Source organism: Neomonachus schauinslandi, chromosome 3, assembly GCF_002201575.2.
Source record: "Neomonachus schauinslandi chromosome 3, ASM220157v2, whole genome shotgun sequence".
NCBI classification, from domain to species: Eukaryota; Metazoa; Chordata; class Mammalia; order Carnivora; family Phocidae; genus Neomonachus; species Neomonachus schauinslandi.
In genome coordinates, this window is record NC_058405.1 from 128,361,934 (window position 1) to 128,382,959 (window position 21,026).

The 21,026-nt window shown below is 38.0% G+C and overlaps 1 protein-coding gene across 3 annotated transcripts in view; it reads right to left on the minus strand.

The window, feature by feature from the left end:
• The window catches only part of SCN9A (sodium voltage-gated channel alpha subunit 9), a 100,149-nt gene that overhangs the window by 63,423 nt on the left and 15,700 nt on the right, over positions 1 to 21,026 (minus strand). For 2 of the 3 annotated variants that reach the window (XM_021703141.1, XM_021703140.1), the window contains exons 9-15: positions 18,903 to 19,109; positions 17,039 to 17,326; positions 14,481 to 14,819; positions 11,584 to 11,713; positions 10,216 to 10,454; positions 1,645 to 1,818; positions 428 to 784 (exon numbers count right to left, since the gene is read on the minus strand). In XM_021703141.1, the coding sequence (XP_021558816.1) occupies positions 428 to 784; positions 1,645 to 1,818; positions 10,216 to 10,454; positions 11,584 to 11,713; positions 14,481 to 14,819; positions 17,039 to 17,326; positions 18,903 to 19,109 (1,734 nt within the window). Of the gene's footprint in view, positions 1 to 427; positions 785 to 1,644; positions 1,819 to 10,215; positions 10,455 to 11,583; positions 11,714 to 14,447; positions 14,820 to 17,038; positions 17,327 to 18,902; positions 19,110 to 21,026 lie in introns of all 3 variants that reach the window. The other variant, XM_021703139.1, reaches the window with a different exon arrangement.

Below are 21,026 nucleotides of genomic sequence, written 5' to 3' on the forward strand. Positions count from 1 at the left end.
GGCTCAGTTGGTTAAGTGTCTGACTCTTGGTTTTGGCTCAGGTCATGATCTCATGGGTTGTGAGGTGGAGCCCTGCATTGGACTCTGTGCTCAGCAGGGAGTCCGCTTGAAGATTCTCTCCCTCTGCCCCTCCCTCCATGCACACATACACTCTCTCTCTCAAATAAATAAATAAATCTTTGAAAAAAATAAAATAAGTAAAATAATATAATCATTGTGAAAAATATAAATATGGGTTATCTGTCAGGGAAATTGAGACAATATTTCATTTTCTTTTCTGTACTTTCCCATATTAAAATGACCAATATCCTATCACAATTAATAGTTTTATGTGTAATTAATCCTAAAATTATAAAATAACTGATCTTATCATCATATAACAATTTTCGATGAAAAATTTTATACGTGTGAACCTCTGATTACATACCACTAGGTTTCCAATGACCATGACCATCATGTACACAATAAGGCACATGGCTTGACCAGCAACCTCCATACAGTCCCACATGGTTTCTATCCACTCTCCACACAGCACGCGGAACACAATCAGGAAGGAGTGGAAGAAGTCATTCATGTGCCAGCGTGGGAGTGTACAGTCTTCATTGATCTTGCAGACACATTCTTTGTAGTTCTTGCCAAAGAGCTGCATGCCGACCACGGCAAAAATGAAGACGATGATGGCCAACACCAAGGTGAGGTTACCCAGAGCACCCACTGAGTTGCCAATGATCTTTATCAGCATATTCAGTGTGGGCCAAGACTTTGCCAGTTTGAAAACTCGAAGCTGTAAGGAAACACAAAGGTTAATATTAATTATTATGAAAAGTGTTCAATGTTTCCAATCTTGAGTTTTGTCCCAAATTTTAAATTCTAAAATATTATCATTACCTAGCTAAAATTGATTATTTCTATTTTTTTCCTGTCAGCTATTTTCAATATTCCTGTTATTTTGTTATACTTGCCACAATATAATTACCATACATATTTTTGAAGGCAATTCAGGATTACTATAAAAGCCTCTTATTATGGTTTCAGATATTATTCCCTTTAGAATTGATAATTTATCCTTAATTCTCTTTTCTGATACTTAAAATTTTTTTAATTTGAATATAGTCTGATACTTTTATCGACTTTTTCATGCTGACATAGGATAAAGCCCAACATGTTAGAGAAAAGTGCTTTAAGTCCTTACATTTCTATATTTTTGATATCAGACAACAATCATTTTGGGGACAATAATTTGATCTTTAGTTATCAAACCCACAAAGTAATGAACATATTGTAGGAATTGAAATTCTGTAAACCATAAGCTTCTTACTGTGAAACAAATTATTGCCTACTGGCAAAGAAATATTTTCTTTACCCACTTCTATTATACTAGTATATGCAACTGAATATGTCTTCGAGATCCTAAAATTAATTCAATTATGACTGACCATGTCTTCAAGATGCTAAAATAAGAATATCCCTGTGATTTTTGAACTCTTTAAGAACTTTTGTGATGGAATGAAATTGATTATACTAGATACAAGACCTAATCTTGCCTTTTTGATTCAATCTTCCAAAAGACTTAAATAATAATGCAAAGCCTTAGGAACACCCTTTTATACACGGAATATAATGGTAAGGTTGGTCTATATTTACCAGTCTGAATGATCGCAGAACTGACAGTCCTTCCACATCTGCTAGAAAAAGCTCCACTAAACTTAAAGTCACAATAAGGCTGTCAAAAATGTTCCATCCTATTTGGAAATACTCATATGGATCCATGGCAATTAGTTTTAAGACCATTTCAGCTGCAAAGATCCCAGTGAAGACCTAAAGGAGAAATACAATGTTTTTTTTTCTGGTATTACTAGAAGTATAGAATCAAAGTAATGATGATTATGACTATTTGTTTTGCATCACTGTGCTTCAGGCAATGTGCCAGATCCTCTACAAATGTATGTTATTATCTCATTTAATCCCATAAATCTGGTGACTATTTCTATAGCTATAATACAAGCATTACAGGGATAAAAAGCTCTAAGTTTCCTGTCTACTCTCTTCATCTTTAGACAGCATTTTAGAAGAGCATATTAAAATCCCACATAAATAGGGGTGCCTGGGTGGTGCAGTTGGTTAAGTGTATGACTCTTGGGTTTGGCTTGGGTGGTGATCTCACGGTTGTGAGATCAAGCTTCGAGTCGGGATCCTTGCTCAGTGTGGAGTCTGCTTGAGATTCTCCCTCTCCCTCTGCCCCTCTCTTTCTCTCTCTCAAATAAATAAATCTTAAAAAAAAATTCCACATAAATAAAACCATGACAATTAACACAGTCACTTTTTTCAAAAAAAATTATGTGGGTCAATAAGTTATTCTGGAAGAAAATGAAAAGGAAATATAGATTGATACTGAAATTTTGAGCCAGTCTTTTTGTCTAGTCTGACTACTCTTAGGGTAATAGAGAATATGTTGACTCACTCTTTAAAGATTTATCAGTAGAAGAGGAAAAAGTATTTAATTGACACAGTGGGAGCTAAAGTAAGACTTCTAAAACTTTGACACTAAAGTGCATCACAAAACATCATTAATTCATGACATCGGTATTAAAGGACTGACTTAAAAAGACAACAGTGAAGGACTTGTTTATGAATCATTCAGGTTTGATTTGACTCAAAGAAGCTGACCAAAGAAGGCTCAAAGGGAAATGGTGAAGTCTATAAGTGCTGAGTCAATTTAAAAATAATGCAGCATCAAGAAGACAAGCAGGAAGTACCCACACTTAGGGTTGTGGCAGGAGATAAGAAACACGATAAATTCTTTTGGGCTTCATAGTGATGCAGTCAACTCAGCAAGAACTCATTGATTTTCATGATCTGTACTTCCACCAACAATTAGAAACTAGATAGTCCTGTCTTTTTTTTTCAATTTAAATTTTGTTAGTAGCATACAGTGCAATATTGGTTTATAGAGTAGAATTCAGATTCATCACTTACATACAACACCCAGTGCTCATCACAAGTGCCCTCTTTAATACCCATCACCTGTCTAGTCCTGTCTTTTTCAAAGAGAAATCGAAGGCAAGAAGAATGCTACCTCAGAAAGCACATGGGGTACATACATCTTAACTGAAAATACATGGGAAAGAAGAATGACTCAGAAACAAACTCTTTGGCTCCAAAGATCAATTGTTTTGGGATCTAGGCAAAAGTAAAATTATCTTATACAGACATTCACAAAGACATCCAGAGTTATTGCAAATTTATGGAGAGTCATAAACTAGGATTCTTTGGCCATGAAATAGAACTTCTGCCTGCTTCACGCAGATTCTCAGAAACTAACACTTGTCATTTGCCCTAAGGCATTAATTAAGCCAAAATGTGACCAGCACTGCACATTTAAGAGATCACTCTGGCACCCATTTTCCTAATAGGATCCTCTGTCTTCTTGAAGCCTACAGATCCCTTGAGTGTCCTTGTGTCTTCTGTGTCCATTCCTCCCATTTTGGTTTCTTGGTATCCTTATTCTTAAGGCTTCTTTCTGCTAATTGATTTAAAGCATGATGATAATAATAACAGTAACAATAGGTTTAATTTGTTAATGACTTATGATATGCCAGACTAATAAGTAGAAAGTATTTAATCCTCTCAACAATATGATAAATGAAGTGCTATTATTATATTATAAATAATGAATTATTTTTCTTATTTTACAAATGAGGTATAATTATTTTATGAATGAGAAAATTAAAGATTATAGAGATTAACACATTTGCCAAAGGTCATATAACCAGTAAGAGGCAGAATCAGAATTCAAATCCAAGACTTTGGGACTTCAAAGGCCCAGACACTTCACTTTTATGTCAAAACAAACCATCCATAATTTCTCTAAAAATATGTGGAGAACTCATAAGGAAGTGGCAATGTAATTATAAAATGGGTAAGAAAGTATCAAATTTTCAGTGTTGCTTTAAAGAGACATGCCAGGGAAAGATGGCGGAGGAGTAGGGGACCCTATTTCAACTGGAATTGAGCTGGATATCTACCAGACCACTCTGAGCACCCACGAAACCAGCCAGAGATATAAGAAGATCTGGATCTCTACAAACAGAATATCACAGGCGGTTGGTTTAGAGGTACGAAGTGGAGAGCTGTGATTCTGCGGGCAGATATCGGAGGATAAACAGCGGCGGGAGGGTGCCTGGACGTGGGGATCCTACACCACCGGTGAGTGACAGCCTTGCGCGCTGCGGACGGGCACAGACTCACAGACAGGTAGCAGCGGGGAAAGGACTTTAGGGCAGTCCCCGGGGTGGAAACCCGGAGCGGCAGGGTCGCGCTGGCGAACTGCAGCCTCCACGGGTGGAAACCCGGAGCGGAGGGGTCGCGCGGGTGAACTGGGAGCAGCTGGCGGTTTTAGAAGCACAAAGGGCAGAGACGTGCCCCGACCTCGAGGCAGGACTGGGAGTGCTGCGGAGGGGCGCACAACCCAGGACGCTGCAGTTTATAGCAGCACGGACAGAAACGGAGACGGTGTGGCCTGGAGGGCTCACTGAAGAACAGACTGCGGTCTCTCTGCTCTGAGGCAGAGGGTTGGAAATGGTCTCTTCTGCTCTGACTCGCGGATGAGAGGCGGAAAGCCGCCAGAGAACAAAAGCCCCCAAAACTGATTCCTGCTGAGCCCATCCCCCGCCACAGGGGGGCAGGGCAACACCGCCCAAGTAGGGTTGCCTGAGTAACAGCACAGCAGGCCCCTCCCCCAGAAGACAGGCTGGGAAAACAAGAGGCCAGCAACCCTAAGGTCCCAAGAAAACAGGTGCATCTTGCTTGGGTTCTGGTCAATAATTTGGACTCTATACATTCCCTCAAACACCCATCAACAGAATGACTAGGAGGAGGAGCCCCCAAAATAGAAAAGACTCAGAGATTATGACTTATGCTGCAGATTTACAAATGAATGCAGATATAACCAAGATGTCAGAGATGGAATTCAGGCTAGCAATTGTGAAGACAATGGCTAGAATGGAGAAATCAATTAATGGCAACATAGAGTCTCTAAGGGCAGAAATGAAAGGTGAATTGGCAGAACTTAAAAATGCTATCAATGAGATCCAATCCAATCTAGATAATCTAACAGCTAGGGTAAGTGAGGCAGAAGAACGAATAAGCGACCTGGAAGACAATATAATAGATAAAAAGGGAAAAGAGGAGGCTAGGGAAAAACAACTCAGAATCCATGAAAATAGAATCAGAGAAATAAGTGACACCATGAAGTGTTCCAATGTCAGAATAATTGGAATCCTGGAGGGAGTGGAGAGAGAGAGAGGACTAGAAGATGTATTTGAGCAAATCGTAGCTGAGAACTTCCCTAATCTGGGGAATGAAACAAACATTCGCGTCCTAGAGGCAGAGAGGACCCCTCCCAAGATCAAGGAAAACAGGCCAACATCCGGCATGTAATAGTAAAACCTGCAAATCTTAGAACCAAGGAAACCATCTTAAGGGCAGTTAGGGGGAAGAGATTCCTTATGTACAGAGGGAGGAACATCAGAATAATGTCAGACCTATCCACAGAGACCTGGCAAGCCAGAAAGGCCTGGCAAGACATATTCAGGGTACTAAATGAGAAGAACATGCAGCCAAGAATACTTTATCTGGCAAGGCTGTCATTTAGAATGGATGGAGAGATGCAGAGCTCTCACGACCAGCAGAAACTGAAAGAATATGTGACCACTAAGCCGGCCCTGCAAGAAATATTAAGGGGGGTTCTATAAAAGGAGAAAGACCCCAAGAGTGATATACAACAGAAACTTACAGGGACAATCTATAAAAACAACGTCTTCACAGGCAACATGATGACAATTAATTCACATCTTTCAATAATCACTCTCAACATGAATGGACTAAACGCTCCCATAAAACAGCACAGGGTTGCAGATTGGATAAAAAGACAGGACCCATCCATATGCTGCCTACAAGAAACTCATTTTGAACCTAAAGATATATCCAGACTGAAAGTGAAGGGATGGAGATCTATCTTCCATGCCAGTGGACCTCAAAAGAAAGCTGGGGTAGCAATTCTTGTATCAGACAAATTAGATTTTAAACTAAAGTCTGTAATTAGAGACACAGAAGGACACTATATCATTCTTAAAGGGTCTATCCAACAAGAAGATCTAACAATTGTAAATATCTATGCCCCCAACATGGGAGCAGCCATCTACATAAGCCAACTGTTAACCAAAATAAAGAGCCATATTGATAACAATACGTTAATTGTAGGAGACCTCAATACTCCCCTCTCAGCAACGGACAGATCATCTAAGCAGAAAATCAACAAGGAAACAAGAGCTTTGAATGATACATTGGACCAGATGGACCTCATAGATATTTACAGAACATTCCACCCTAAAACAACACAATACTCATTCTTCTCGAGCGCACATGGAACTTTCTCCAGAATAGACCACATACTGGGTCACAGATCAGGTCTCAACCGATACCAAAAGACTGAGATTATTCCCTGCATATTCTCAGACCACAATGCTTTAAAACTGGAACTCAGTCACAAGAAGAAATTTGGCAGAAATTCAAACACTTGGAAGCTAAAGACCACTCTGCTCAAGAATGTTTGGGTCAACCATGAAATCAAAGAAGGACTTAAACAATTCATGGAAATCAATGAGAACGAAAACACATCGGTCCAAAGCCTATGGTATACTGCACAGGCAGTCCTAAGGGGGAAATACATAGCCATCCAAGCCTCACTCAAAAAAATAGAAAAATCCCAAATTCACCAACTAACTCTACACCTTAAAGAACTAGAGAAAAAGCAACAAATGGTGCCTAAGCCATGCATTAGAAGAGAAATAATTAAAATTAGAGCAGAAATCAATGAATTAGAAACCAGAAACGCAGTAGATCAGATCAACGAAACTAGAAGTTGGTTCTTTGAAAGAATTAATAAGATCAATAAACCACTGGCCAGACTTATCCAAAAGAAAAGAGAAAGGACCCAAATTAATAAAATTATGAATGAAAGGGGAGAGGTCACGACTAACACCAAGGAAATAGAAACAATTATTAGAAATTATTATCAACAACTATATGCCAATAAACTGAGCAATCTGGATGAAATGGAGGCCTTCCTGGAAACCTATAAGCTGCCAAGAGTGAAACAGGAAGAAATTGACAACCTGAATAGGCCAATAACCAGTAACGAGATTGAAGCAGTGATCAAAAACCTCCCCAAAAACAAGAGTCCAGGGCCTGATGGATTCCCTGGGGAATTCCACCAAACATTCAAAGAAGAAATAATACCTATTCTACTGAAGCTGTTTCAAAAATAGAAACAGAAGGAAAACTTCCAAACTCATTCTATGAGGCCAGCATTACCTTAATCCCCAAACCAGGCAAAGACCCCATCAAAAAGGAGAATTTCAGACCGATATCCCTGATGAATATGGATTCCAAAATCCTCAACAGAATCCTAGCTAATAGGATCCAACAATACATTAAAAGGATCATCCACCACGACCAAGTGGGATTTATCCCTGGGATGCAAGGGTGGTTCAACATTCACAAATCAATCAATGTGATAGAACACATTAATAATAGGAGGGAGAAGAACCATATGGTCCTCTCAATTGATGCAGAAAAAGCATTTGACAAAATACAACATCCTTTCCTGATTAGAACTCTCCAGAGTATAGGGATAGAGAGAACATTCCTCAAGTTCATAAAATCCATCTATGAAAAATCCACAGGGAATATCATCCTCAATGGGGAAAAGCTGAGAGCCTTTCACTTAAGATCAGGAACACGTCAAGGATGTCCACTCTCGCCACTATTGTTTAACATAGTACTAGAATTCCTAGCAACAGCAATCAGACAACAAAAAGAAATAAAAGGTATTCAAATTGGCAAAGTAGAAGTCAAACTCTCTCTTTTCGCAGACGACATGATACTTTATGTGGAAAACCCAAAAGACTCCACCCCCAAATTACCAGAACTCATCCAGCAATTCAGTAATGTGGCAGGATACAAAATCAATGCACAGAAATCAGTTGCTTTCTTATACACTAACAACACAACTGTAGAAACAGAAATTAGAGAAACGATTCCATTTACAATAGCACCAAAACCCATAAGATACCTCAGAATAAACCTAACCAAAGAGGTAAAGGATCTATACTCTAGGAACTACAAAACACTCACGAAAGAAATTAAAGAAGACACAAAAAGATGCAAAAATATTCCATGCTCATGGATCGGAAGAATAAACATTGTTAAAATGTCTATGCTACCCAGAGCAATCTATACCTTCAATGCCATCCCGATCAAAATTCCAATGACATTTTTCAAAGTGCTGGAACAAACAGTCCTAAAATTTGTATGGAATCAGAAAAGACCCTGAATCACCAAGGAAATGTTGAAAAAGAAAAACAAAGCTGGGGGCATCACGTTGCCCGATTTCAAGCTGTATTACAAAGCTGTGATCACCAAGACAGCATGGTACTGGCACAAAAACAGACATATAGACCAATGGAACAGAATAGAGAATCCAGATATGGACCCTCAACTCTATGGTCAAATAATCTTTGACAAAGCAGGAAAAAACACGCAATGGAAAAAAGACAGTCTCTTCAATAAATGGTGCTGGGAAAATTGGACAGCCACATGCAGAAGAATGAAACTCGACCATTCTCTAATACCATTCACAAAGATAAACTCAAAGTGGATGAAAGACCTCAATGTGAGACAGGAATCCATCAAAATCCTAGAGGAAAACATAGGCAGTAACCTCTTTGACATCGCCCATGGCAACTTCTTTCAAGATACATCTCCAAAAGCAAAAATGAACTTTTGGGACTTCATCAAGATAAAAAGCTTCTGCACAGCAAAGGAAACAGTCAACAAAACAAAGAGGCAACCCACAGAATGGGAGAAGATATTTGCAAATGACACTACAGATAAAGGGCTGGTATCCAAAATCTATAAAGAACTTCTCAAACTCAACACCCAAAAAACAAATAATCAAGTCAAAAAGTGGGCAGAAGAGATGAACAGACACTTCTCTGAAGAAGACATACAAATGGCTAACAGACACATGAAAAAATGTTCATCATCATTAGCCATCAGGGAAATTCAAATCAAAACCACATTGAGATACCACCTTACACCAGTTAGAATGGCAAAAATGGACAGGGAAAGAAACAACAAATGTTGGAGAGGTTGTGGAGAAAGGGGAACCCCCTTACACTGTTGGTGGGAATGCAAGTTGGCACAGCCACTTTGGAAAACAGTGTGGAGGTTCCTCAAAAATTTAAAAATAGAGCTACCCTCTGACCCAGGAATTGCACTCCTGGGTATTTACCCCAAAGACACAGATGTAGTGAAAGAAGGGCCATATGCACCCCAATGTTCATAGCAGCAATGTCCGCAATAGCCAAACTGGGGAAAGAGCCGAGATGCCCTTCAACAGATGAATGGATAAAGAAGATGTGGTCCATATATACAATGGAATATTACTCAGCCATCAGAAAGGATGAACACCCAACTTCTACAACAACATGGATGCGGCTGGAGGAGATTATGCTAAGTGAAATAAGTCAAGCAGAGAAAGTCAATTATCATATGGTTTCACTTATTTGTGGAACATAAGGAATAACATGGAGGACATTAGGAGAAGGAAGGGGAAAATGGGGGGGGGGAATTGGAGGGAGAGATGAACCATGAGAGACTATGGACTCTGAGAAACAAACAGGGTTTTAGAGGGGAGGGGGGAGGGGGGATTGGTTAGCCCGGTGATGGGTATTAAGGAGGGCACGTACTGCATGGAGCACTGGGTGTTATACGAAAACAATGGATCGTGGATCACCACATCAAAAACCAATGATGTATTGTATGGTGACTAACATAACATAATAAAATTAAAAAATAAATAAATAGAGACATGCCAGCAGGAAAAAAAAAAAAATCCCACACACTATCAAGATGTGGGTCCCAAGATGGTGACCCTCTTTGGAAATAGTAATGTTATAGACCTCTATACTTCTGCAAAGTTATTTTAAAATTGTATCACCAGAATCTTGACTCTGTACAATGATTCATATTGTGAATTCTGGATATGGATAATTTGTAGCTACATACCCATCTGACTTAAAGAAAAGAAATGACAATCATGACAACCAAAGAGAAGATCTATGGGTACATAATACACATTGAGAAACTCACCAAATTTCCCACAGTGAGTACATTTTTGAATTCATCAGTCATTGGGTGATGCTCCATAGCCATAAACATTGTGTTTAAAACTATGCAAATGGTAATAGCAAGATCTACAAAAGGATCCATTACAATAAAATAGACAAGCTTTTTGAATTTTATCCAGTATGGAGAACAATTCCAGATCAAAAATGTGTGTGCAAATCTGTACCACCAAGGTGGACATTTTTGTCTGGACTCTTCAAGTTCTGGGGGAAAAAAACAACAGAGAACATAAAGCCAATCATTTGTTTATTTTATTACTAACCAGGTATGGTACAAATCAGCAGTACACTTTAACACTGAAACAAGTTTTCTGTCTAGACTTTGCAAATTTAACAGTACTTCTTCTACGAAAGCATAGCATATTACATAAAAATCTTATATCACAATGTTCATTTACAAAGCAAGCATAAGTTAGGGGAATGCAGTGAAATTAATGACTCAAAGCAGATATGGGCAACTCCCAGAGAAACATACACCTAACATGTGATGGGAAACAGGAGAATCTATGTAGAAATATATATTTTCCACCAATATATATCCTTTCATAGGTGAAAACAATCTGAGAACCAAGAGACTAGAAATAATTTACGGAGTGACTCATTCAATAGATACGTCATACCATGAGCCCTTTTATTTCTCACTATTAAGTTTAGGAGGTGGAGGGAAGCTTTGTCTGAGGCCATCATGGAATGTGTGGGTATGAGGTAGCAACCCAAGGGCAAGGTGGGACCTGGGGCATATTGTAGGGGGAGAGGGTGGGAGCCAGTACATTTTAAAAGTTGCCACCCTTAACTCTCTTCTCAATGCATCCCAGGGTCTAACCACTATTGTTCCTATTATGTTCTCTAAATTGCTTTCTCTAATGGCTTTTCATCATATTCTGAACAGATGTTACATCACATATTACCATTTTATAATTTCATTGAATGTACTCAGAGGCAGCAATTTATAGACATCTGGAAGTATGTATTATTTTTTTGCATATTAGAATGATGATAAATTCAGAGAGACTAGTTTAAGTTTCTAAGACTATATAGTGAGAATCACCCAGCCCTGGGTTAACCTAGATTTCTTCATTAATTACCATTAAGCTGTTCATCTTTGAAAAGTCCTATCACCTAATGTCTTTAATCACAAAAAAAACTTTATCAATTTTTTTGAGCACATAAAGACCATTCCATTAGTGTCCATTGATTATCTTTACTAATGTTTATAACCATTTTTTATTCTTTGGATTCTTCCTAAGAATTTTATATACCTATTTAAGGCTGACCAGGATTTATCTAAATTCTGTTTAAAAATCTGTATGGGTAAGAGGGTATTATTACATACCTTCTACAGTGTTTGTTAATATGCTTACTCTACTCATTGCTCTTTGTCTCAGATTGGGATCATTCAACATATCCTCAGAAAGAAGGTAAGAACTGGAACGTCTTTTCTTATGTATTTGATTGGTTGTACCCTGAAAGAAAAAAGATGATTAGTTAAAGTTCTATGAATAGAATTCTAATAAATTATATGTGTAGAATAAAATCTTGCTTAGGTAGCTGTAGTGATTAAATAAAAGTAGAGACTAGGTTGCTGGGTTGGAATCATAGCTCTGCTACTTACTGGATATGTATCATTGGAGAGTTACTTAACTCCTGTCTCAGTTTCATCACTGGTAAAATGGGGATAATCATAGTACTTGCCTCATATTCTTGCTTTGAGGATGAAAAGAATTAATGCTTAGGAAAATAACAAATAAAACAAGTTGCTTTTATTGTTACAATCACTTTCATCATCTATCTTTCTGGGTCTTGAATTTATTCAGATAGTTTTACCATGTAAGAGTCCTACATGAAAACAGCTAGACGTGTGTTGCAGTGATGTGTGTTAAAGGGGCAGAATCTCGGTATTCTCTGATAAATTTCTGTAATTATTCTTTGTTGAGGTAACAGCGTTAATGGCGGCGACTGTAATGTTTGCCTCATGAATTGCTCTGAGTATATGATGATAAATGACTCAGTTTGAAAAGGACAATGGAGACTGATGGGAACTGTAAAATGGAGAATGTAAGCTCCATCTAAAAGAGGTGACCACTTTCCACTCTAAAGGATTGCTGCCATGCAGGACTATGAGCTCAGTCTTACCAGGTACACTCATTTTTATATGAAAACGTCTTGTTTTTAAATCTTGGCAACTAATTCAAAGTTAAAACACTGTGCTGGTTCAGTGCAGGCCAATAATACATACACACACACACACATACACCACTCACACACATATACACACAAACAACTATACAACTCTATATGTATCACCTATCTGCTTAGGTGTGGTATGTGTGGTATGCGTGTATGTATAAATATACACACACACCACTTTACAAACATATAAATATAGTTCTAGAGTTTTAAAGTTGTATAGTTGTTTAGATACAGTTATATATGTGTGTATATCACAACATGGACGCATGGGCATAAATCTATGCTTGTGTGTCTGTCAGTATGTGTACGTGCAGACATGCAAGCACATGTATCTGAAGGTGGCTATTTGTAGAGACCTATTAGATCCAATCTCTAATTTACTGACTTTTACTGACTTTCCAGAAAAGGCAATTTTTCTCCAAGTCAAACAAGAGTAACAAATTCTTTTTCATGTAGACATGTTTTAGTTGTCCAGGTTATATTATTTGTCATGCAGTTTTTTCATCTAAACTGAACATTTTGCCACACTATTATGTTTATTACATTTCTGTTGAATCCTAGAGTATCTACTAACTCCTCTAGTTTTGTAGTTTGTTTCAGGATTTATGGTAATACTGATTTTCCTATGGTAAAAGTAAAGTCTTAAATAAAAACATTTCATTTAAAGATATGAAATAATATCCAAATTTGATATAAATTCTATATTTCACAGGTAACACATCACTGAAAAGAAGAACACAGCAAAGATCTGATTCCATAGAAATTTAACATGCTCACTTGATAAGGAAAAATATCTTGGCAGAAGGGCTGAAGCTGTATCATGCAAGCACAGAGGTCACACGTTACCTAAAAGCACATGCATTCACTCCAACTGAAATGTTTGTGGCCATGACTTTGACGGAACTTTATTCTCACTAAAAATACTATGTTGTCTGAAAATACGAATATATGAACAAGTAACATGAGTTCAAAGTTTGTTAGGTTAGTCAAACCCCCGGCTGATATTTGGTCATGCAATATAATATGGTGAGTGGTCTAAAGAGGTAACCTAGAAACTCCAGAAACCAGAAAGTTCTCTTTCAAGCCTAATCACACTCTTTTTCTAACCACTCAATTACTCCTAAACTCTTGAAATTGTTGCTTTGGACTGGTTGTTTTGTTTTCGCTTTTATGTGTATATGTTTGTATTAATGTATGTAGTTTGGATATTTTATTTTTATTCATAGACACCAGACAAAAGAGGGTTTTTTTTTTTTTTTTGAAATGAAAAGAGTAATTTTCATTTATGTATGGGGGGAAAGCACAACTATTCTAAATTATTTCCAAGTTCAGAAGCCTAACACACACTGGAGAGAGCAAAGGTGTGGTGGGTTAAGAGTACAAGCTCTGAAACAGAGGGCCTCTGTTTGAACTTCAGGACTACTGTTAGCTGAGTGAACTTGAACAAGCTGCTTTAGTTCTCCGAGCCTTGGTTTCCCTCTTTGTAAAACAGGGATAATAATATATCACCTTATAGGGCCATTGTAAATACTAAACACACGTTTGCTATTATTATTATTAATTTTAAAACTCAAGATTCCTTGCACAAGGAATAAACAGTATCTTGACAAAGATAGCAGGAGGTGGCAATAATCCAAACTTCCTTACAGAAATGGGACCTATTATCAATGAATAAGATCAGCATTAGCAATGCATTTCCTGTGCTGACATATACATATATATCTTTTATACATTGTTTTCTAAAGGGATGGTTTACAATATTCAAGTATAATTTCATTAGATAAGTTCCTTTTTAAAAAAATGGAGTTTTAAATATCTTTGCATTAGACGTCTACAGCATATGGGATGAGAATTCCACGAATGAGTTAAAAAGTGTATTTCTACAGTAGAGGTATTGCAAGACACAGAGCCATTCACAGGACCAGAGAAGGCCCCTCTAGCAGGGAGACTGACTGATGCAAGAATTAAGGGTGGAGCCATGCCTGAGCTATTTTAAAACGTCCTTACGCTGTCATCAGAAGTTGCCTTATCTATTATCACCTCTGGCAGAAGCTGTCCATTGGGGAGCATGAGGGCTGAGGGTCCATCAACCAGGGAGACCACACCATTGCAGTCCACGGCACTGTGCATCTTCCCATTCACCGGCAGCACTGGGGGAGACCTACTGGCTTGGCTGATGTTACTGCTGCGCCGCTCCCGAGGTCTGTGGGGCACAAACAGCGAGTCCCTCCTGCTTTCGCTGTCTCCAAAAATGCTATGCTCATCATCGGCAAATTCAGTCTCCGATCCAACATCTTTCCCTCGACCTTTGAAACTAAAAAGGCTTGTTCTGCTGCTGCGCCTTCCAGAAAACAAAGAGCCTCGAATGCTGAGCGGTGACTGCAGAAAAAAGATGACATTTATCTGCTGAAGCACCTAAGAGTAGAAGCGCACAGAACTACCACAGACCCCACTGAGCTGAGGCCAGGTGGCCCTGTGCTGGTTTAAAAGAAGTGTATTTAAAAACAAAGGAATTTGGCAGCAAGACAAACTCTTCCAAATCAGGGATGAAAAGACTGGATGAACCCATCCTTTCAGGACCGGGTAAATTATTTATTTTTTTTTAAACACTTTTTTTTTAAAGATTTTATTTATTTGACAGAGAGAGAGAGCGCGCAAGTAGGCAGAACAGCAGGGAGAGGGAGAGGAAGAAGCAAGCTCTACACTGAGCAGGGAGCCTCACGTGGGGCTCGATCCCAGGACCCTGGGATCATGACCTGAGCCGAAGGCAGCCACTTAACCGACTGAGCCACCCAGGCGCCCCAGGACCGGGTAAATTATTTATTGCCACACAGGTCTTTCCTACTCTGTCTGGCCTAGAGTGACATCTCCATTCTCTCCATTGTTTCTATCCCATTCATCTTGCTACAAAGAACATATCATTTTTAAAAAACTTTTGGTATTAATACCTGTTATTTAGCTTTTCATATATCAATCCCCAAGTTCCATAAGTAATTGAAACTTTCTTGAGGCCAAAGGCCACGCTGTATGTTTCTTTGCCTTCCATTGCTTGCAACTCCACTTTACATATTGGAAGCTCAGTCAAGGTATGCTGAGAAAGACCTTTTAATGTCAGTGAGTTTACAAAGTCATAAAACACAGAGAACTTGAAATAGAGATTTCCCAACACCAAAGAGGGGGGAAAGTCGCATCTATTTGACTCATGGCCAGGATAAACTGTGTCCATAAACCAAACTGAATGTTTATTCTTTGGAAGTACCTAATTCAATACATGTTAGTGCTTCCTATGTAAAGGACAAAGTGGCAGGCACTCTGAATAATGGAAAGTGAGTATAACCAAGTCTCTGCCTTAAAACAGGCTTGGATTGCTCTTGTCCTATTTCCTTTTATTGATATCACATGTATTCAAGTTCAGTCTCCCCAGCTAAATTATAACATCTTTGAGGGCAGGGACTCTATCCTTTATTTCTATGTCCATCTGGCAGTGTCTTACACAGTTAAGTAGTAGAAATTTTCAATGTAGACATAAATGAGAAGGATAGTAATTTCTGAGTGGGGCACCAAAGAGCAGATTGGAGAAGGGAGAGGGCAGAGGCAAATGTGCGGGGTGAGCGGCATAGAAGCTAATGAAGGAAGAACGGGTGCAACTACACCAGGTGGAAAACAAAGAAGAAAATCATCCCACTTAGAGAACACCACACGTACTAAGAATAAAGTACAGGGCATGTAGGTAAGAGTGAACGATCATGGTGGACTGAGGGTATGTGAAGGTAGAGAAAGGGGGGAAATGAGGTTGAAGCCAGTCCACAACGTGGATAAGATGTGGGTCTTTTTCTGTAGTCAATGATTAACACAGTCGGGTTTTTTTGGGTTTTGTCTTGTTTCTTAAAGTTGAACCAAAGGACAGCTTTGTTCTAGAAAAATGATTTGGGAAGGTTGTGTGATAGAACACAGGGAAATGTTTAGGAGAATAGAAGCAACTGTTTTTCTTAGAGGTCTGTAGGCAGGGAAACCTGAGATACGGAGGTTTCCGTGGAAAGAGAGGGAAAAAAGCAAGAGAAATTTTACACAAGCAGCAATAACAGACTGTGCGACTAGATGTTAGTAGCTGAAGCAGTTGGGGGTGGGGACTGTCAAGGTGTCTCCAAACTTTTCCAGCTTGGGTGACTGATATTTAGGCGGTACCATTACTTACAGTGGTGAAGAAAAGTGGAGAAACTAATCTAAGATTAGTTTTTAACCAATGAGGCATTATGAAATACAGACTAGATAAAAATGTAAAAGCTAATATATAGTGTAAATAATTTTTTCATTTCTACAACAGTTCTCATGAATACTTTGTTTTTAAAATTTGTTTATCAGAGAAGATCATACGACAACGCTGGAAGTATAAGTTCCTTCAAAAATGGTCAAACTTCAATGGAAAACTATGGACATCTATGTTCTTTCCATAAATGTCCAATGATCAACACGTTTTTACCCAAAAACATACTGATGAAGTCATTCACTCTACTCTCCTGAGAGCCCATCTTCAAAATAAAACATTTTGCTCTATAATCCTACCCCTGGCGTTATGCATTCGATAGGTGCAGGGGTACCTGGTTAGGGGTAGACAGTCTCTTTTCACGTGCTCGTCTATGACCTTCAACACCAAGGTGGAAACTTTGTCTCCTGATACTCTCCTCTGACTCTGATTTGGACAACTTCTCATTGTCTCCCTTTTCTTCCCCACTGGAAAGCTTCTTTTGATTCCTTTTCTTTCTTCTGTTTCTTCTTTCTTTAGCACTTTTAGAGCTCAGTTTGGATGTTTCAGAGGAACTCTCAGAGAAGCCCATCATTCTGCTTCTCCCAGTACTTGTGTATTCAGCTGCTGCAACTGCAATTGCCTGTTGGACCAAGAGGCCACACATAGTGTAAGTCATTTCCAAGGTCTGGGAAACCCTATGATGGGGCACCTCTCTGCCATGAATGTAATTACATTCACATAATCATGTCCCTTGTACATGAAGTGATGCCGCTTTCTTTGCACTATGACCAGAGAGCTTACAGAGCACTCTTACTTTGTAATAAAGCCCTATTTTACTTCGGAATTAAGCTATTACACACTATTACTATATATATAATAAAACAATTTAAAATAGTATATATGAAGGTTTTACTAGGTAATTTTGGAACATAAAACTCACATAAACCATACAATAAGAAAATGTGTACAACTCATTCAGGTAGTTAATTCAATATTATCAATAGAGTCAGATACTCAGTTTAATGAAGACTGAATTATCTGAAAATGAAAATGAATTATTACAAAATACATCTCATGAAAATGAGGGACTTCTAAGGGTTTCCTATTAAATTCCTGGGATGACCTAGTGTTAACCCTTTATTAAAAAATTATGTTTTTACTATTAAAACAATCCTTGTAAAAATTTGGAAAATAAGGACATTGTGAATTAAAATTAAAAATCACTCATAGTCTTACATCCTGGAAATAATTGGTGTTAATATTTCTTCCAATTTTTATATGTAATTTTTAAATGGTTTGCATATTATACTAAATTTTGTATCTTACTACTAATACATTATTATATTAACACATTTCACTGTTATAATATTCTTAAAACACGTAATTTTATGGCTGAATAATACTCTGAGACATAAAAATATCATAATTCTATTAACCATTTTTTAATTTTTAAAAATTTAAATGCTTTCTGCTTTTCAATATTTTCAGATACTGCACTGAACATCTTTCTGCATTAAAGTTCTCTGCATGACAGATTACTACCTTCCCCCTGAGAAGTTAGATACTTTGAAGATATTTAACTAGGTTGAACCATCAAATAAATTTTAAACTTTTGCAGAATATTTAAATTTGTGTTCTCTTAGTACAAACTTTCTCTAACTTCTCTATTGAAGTGCCCCTCTGGAGAGGAGAATAAGGAAGAATCCTCAAGAGTTTGTGTCTTAGCCCAAAGTGGCCACAACCATAAGTATAGGTTTTCTTAACAGCTCATGTTTTTTATCTTGAAAGTTCCTGCCACATTAACAAAAATCGATGCACATTTTGCTTTCTACCCCATAGGGTATCTGTTAACTTAAACATTTAAATAATTTTCCCTAAATTCTGTACACAATTGTTACTCTGGTGAAACATACCATACCTGTTTTGGGACTTTGCATAATGCTATGCATACTGAGTCATCATGGATAACAGGTTTAGGAGGAATGGCTTAGAACATTCTCTGTGCTGGAATGAGCTGGTTATGGGGAAGGGTACAATGGGACACATGTCGATTCTAACTCAAACTAAAATTGGTTCCTTTGACCACACCAGAATGAAAATTCTGTTTATATTTAAAAATCCAATAAGGAAAATCTCCCTGGGGAAGGCCACAGAGCCTCTGCTACTCCCCTTTGGACTTCGACTTCTAGGAAGAATTTTAAACCAAATAATAATACCTCAGCTTCTTCTTGCTCTTTTTTAAGATGATCTAACATCTGCTGAAATTCTAACTCCTTTTGCTTCGCTTCTTCAATGTTTGCCTGGTTCTGTTCTTCATAGGCCATGGCAACCACGGCAAGAATCAAGTTTATTAGATAAAAGGAGCCCAGAAAAATCACCACAACAAAGAAGATCATGTAGGTTTTCCCAGCAGCACGCAATGTCTAGGGAAAAATGGAAATCATTATTTTAGGAACACAAAGATCTTTGGAAAATTATTTCAACTTGAATGGCCTATTAGGCATGAAGAAGGTGGGGAGGTTTGGTATAATCCCATGTTATCAAAAATATAAAGGAATAAAATTATATCTCTAAGGAAAACAATCAGTATTAAAATACACACTTTTTCAGTACAAAGGATGTAGCCATCTATTAAACTTATATTAAAATTAGGTATGGTTCTTCACTATTTTTAAGACTAATAATCCTGAATTTTTTTTTTTTATCCACAGTCTGAAAATTACTCAAAAACTAGCTGCTCTGCTCATTTTCATATTAGAGGACCAGATAATATCTATAGTCCCTTTTGCTGATAAAATTCTATCTTTACCAGGAAGTATTAATGATGATGTGTTATGTTCACACAAAGTAGACAGCTTTACTGAATGATCTTATCTGCTCATCTACTCTTATATTTACTTTTCATTAACATGTATTAAACATTTCTGAATGCAGTATATGGTAAAAAAAATTCAAATGGTATAAAAAGCTATTACATGAAAAATCTCTCTCTCCTATCTCTGATGCCTCCTCATTTCCCTTTTCTGTCAGTTATTGTTGTTACAATTTCTTCTCTCTGATAAAGTTTTAGTAGTGGTTAATGGGTATACTCATTTTCATTTTCATAGGAGTTCTATGTTGCATTCTGCAGTGGTTCTCAGCAACATGTTAGAAAGTCTGCCTCCCCATATCTCAGCCAGACAGCGTCTCTCTTTTGATCTCCATCATTCTAACCAGTAAGAAATTAGAGGTCACTCTAGTTTGAATTTGCATGTCTTTAATTTTGAATAAAACTGAGCATCTTTTTATACACTTAAAGTTCTCTGTATTCCTTTTTTCCTCTGAAGTATATACTTACAGAATTTCTATATTCATTTATAATATTATCAGAAATGAAGCAAACATAAAACAGGCCACAAGAAGAATCTGGCAATTCAGAGAAAAGTGATTCATTTTTATATATAATACAGAATAACCATTTTCATCTCCTTCCTCTTGGGGTTGGGTGCTGAGAATATGTGAGTGAAAAGATGCAGCCCACAGGCCCAAAAGGATCACATCTACGCTGGAGGAGATGGCTATGTGAATTAACAATTACAGCACAAATGATGGATAAACTGAGGAATATTCAAAGGGCATGGAGATCTAGGGGAAGGAGGAAATGAGTTGGGACAGGAATATTTAGAGAAGTGAACTGAGTCTTCAATTCTTGTATTAGTTTTCTAGGGCTGCCATAACAAAATACTACAGACCGGGCAGCTTACACAACAGAAATGTTATTTGCTCGCAGGTCTAGAGGATGGAATATCCAAGTGTTGGTGTGCTGGATTTCTCCTGAGGTTTCTCTCCTTGGCTGGCAGATGGCTGCCTTCTCAGAGTCCTCATGTGGTCTTTTCTCTGTGTGTGGGCACATTTCTGGTGTCTCTCAGGTCCTCATCTCCTATTCTTATAAGGACACTAGTCAGATTGGATTAGGACCTACCCAAATGCCTCATTTCAATTTAGTTACCTCTTTAAATCCCTAACTCCAAAAATAGTCATTCTAAGGCACAGGGAGTTAGGACTTTATCATATGGAAGGGAGGGGATACAATTTAATTCATAACAACTGTACATGGGAATTCAAAAACTAAAGCATGATGAACCTAGGAGAGCCTGGTGTTTCGGGCACTCCAAGCAGGGCAGCATGTGCAGAAACCAGCGTGGACAGGAGAGCTACAAGAGCCATGACGGTGTATTTCCGGCTATTTACTTAGGACCCCATGGGATGCTATATTCAGAAAGAGGGAAAGGGAACTGGAGATCAGATAAGCCAGGAAAGGATAAGACAATAATTTACGATTTTAAGAATTATCCACTCGA